The 1,671-nt window shown below is 69.0% G+C and overlaps 1 protein-coding gene across 3 annotated transcripts in view; it reads left to right on the top strand.

Moving 5' to 3' along the window:
- The window catches only part of S100A10 (S100 calcium binding protein A10), a 2,269-nt gene extending 922 nt beyond the window's left edge, over positions 1-1,347 (top strand). For 2 of the 3 annotated variants that reach the window (XM_010566851.1, XM_010566854.1), the window contains exons 2-3: positions 727-875; positions 1,084-1,347. In XM_010566851.1, coding sequence (XP_010565153.1) covers positions 727-875; positions 1,084-1,245 — 311 coding nt within the window. In that variant the 3' untranslated portion in view covers positions 1,246-1,347. Of the gene's footprint in view, positions 1-725; positions 876-1,083 lie in introns of all 3 variants that reach the window. The other variant, XM_010566853.1, reaches the window with a different exon arrangement.
- The last annotated feature ends 324 nt before the right edge of the window (positions 1,348-1,671 follow it).

Below are 1,671 nucleotides of genomic sequence, written 5' to 3'. Positions count from 1 at the left end.
GGCTGACCGGGGGGGCCCTGGTGCTGAGTAGGGGTGGACCAGCCCCCCCCTCCTCGGGGGCCCCCCCAAGTTTTTGAAGGCAAAGCCGCGGGCTGGGCCAGTTCCTGTTTCAGTGGCAGGCGCCCGCGCTGGGGTGTGGCACCGGTGCCCCCAACCCCGTCCCCACCCGGGGGGGGGCACACGGAGGTTGGGGGGTGGGGGGAGAATCATGGCGTTGGGTGGACAGGGTGGGGGGCAGCAGACCCATGGGGCAGGCGTGTCCACGTGCTGCCATCACCCCACATCTCTGCCAGGCCCGGGCATCCCTTCCCAAAATGATGGGTGGGGTGCTGGTGTCATCCCTTGCGGGGGGGGGGGGGGGGGGTGGCCCCCCCCCCCGTGACCCCTCAGAGATGGGGAAACTGAGGCAGGGTGCACCCCACCCAGGGAGGAGACCGGGGGCTTTGCGCAATACCCCCCCCATGACTGGTTGGGGTTCCCCAGGGTGCCCCGTAGCCTGGGGGGGGGACGGACGGACACGGATCACACCCACAGGACATGTATGTGTGTGCCCCCCTCCCCGGCCACACCCCGCGGCTGCAGCCCGAGCTGAGTCATTCCCAGCGGCTGGAAAACTGCTTACACGTGTGATGAGCGGCGCCAGCCTCAGCCTGCAGCCTGCCAGCAGGGCGTGGGGGGGGTGGTGGGGTGGGCACATGGCTGAGTGTGCCCTCCTCCTCCCCCCAGTCCCGCAGCCCCCCACCATGCCATCCCAGATGGAGCACGCCATGGAGACCCTCATGTTCACCTTCCACAAGTACGCAGGGGACAAGAACCACCTCAGCAAGGAGGACCTGCGGATGCTGATGGAGAAGGAGTTCCCCGGCTTCTTGGAGGTGGGGGGGCAGGATCGGGCCCCGGGGGGGGGTACCCATAGCACCCTGGGATCAGACCCTATAGCACCCTGCCAGGATGGGACCCCCACAACCCCCCGCCAGGAACAGACCCCACTGCGCAGGGGCTCGGGGGAGCCTGTTGGGTGGGCTCAGCCCCATGCTGAGGGTGGGGGGCCCTTCCCCTACTCCTGGCCCCCCCCCCCCCCAGAACCAGCGGGACCCGATGGCCCTGGACAAGATCATGAAGGACCTGGACCAGTGCCGGGACGGCAAGGTGGGCTTCCAGGGCTTCTTCTCGCTGGTGGCCGGCCTCACCATCGCCTGCAATGACTACTTCGTGCTGCACATGAAGCAGAAGGGCAGGAAGTGAGAGCAGCACCCATGGGTGCTGCCCTGATGCCCCTGGGTGCTGCCCTCCCCATGGGTCCTGCCCCCCACCCCTGGGCACTGCTTCCATGCCCATGGGTGCTGCCCCCCCCCACCCCTGGGCGCTGCCCCGACACCCATGGGTGCTGCCCTGCTGCCCCCTGCTGCCCCCTGCCTCAATAAAGGTGTTTTGTACTACGCTGGAGCTGCCTCGTTTCTTGGGATCCCCCCGGGGTCTCCATTGCCCTGAGGTTCCTGTCCCTCCGGGGTCCCTGTCCCCTGCCAGCCCCACCTGTGGGGTGACCCTGGCTGGGGGGGTGTGGAGCACAGGCCCCCCTGGGTGCTGGAGCCAGCAGGTGAGGTGGGGTCCCTCAACAAGGGGGGGGGCTGTGGGGCCATAGGAGGGCTGGGGGGTACAGGGCTGGGGGGG

Source organism: Haliaeetus leucocephalus, unplaced genomic scaffold (assembly GCF_000737465.1).
Source record: "Haliaeetus leucocephalus isolate CR32 unplaced genomic scaffold, Haliaeetus_leucocephalus-4.0 Scaffold219, whole genome shotgun sequence".
Classification (NCBI taxonomy): Eukaryota; Metazoa; Chordata; class Aves; order Accipitriformes; family Accipitridae; genus Haliaeetus; species Haliaeetus leucocephalus.
Note: the sequence above shows the minus strand (reverse complement) of the source record. Positions and strands in the feature narration are given on the sequence as shown.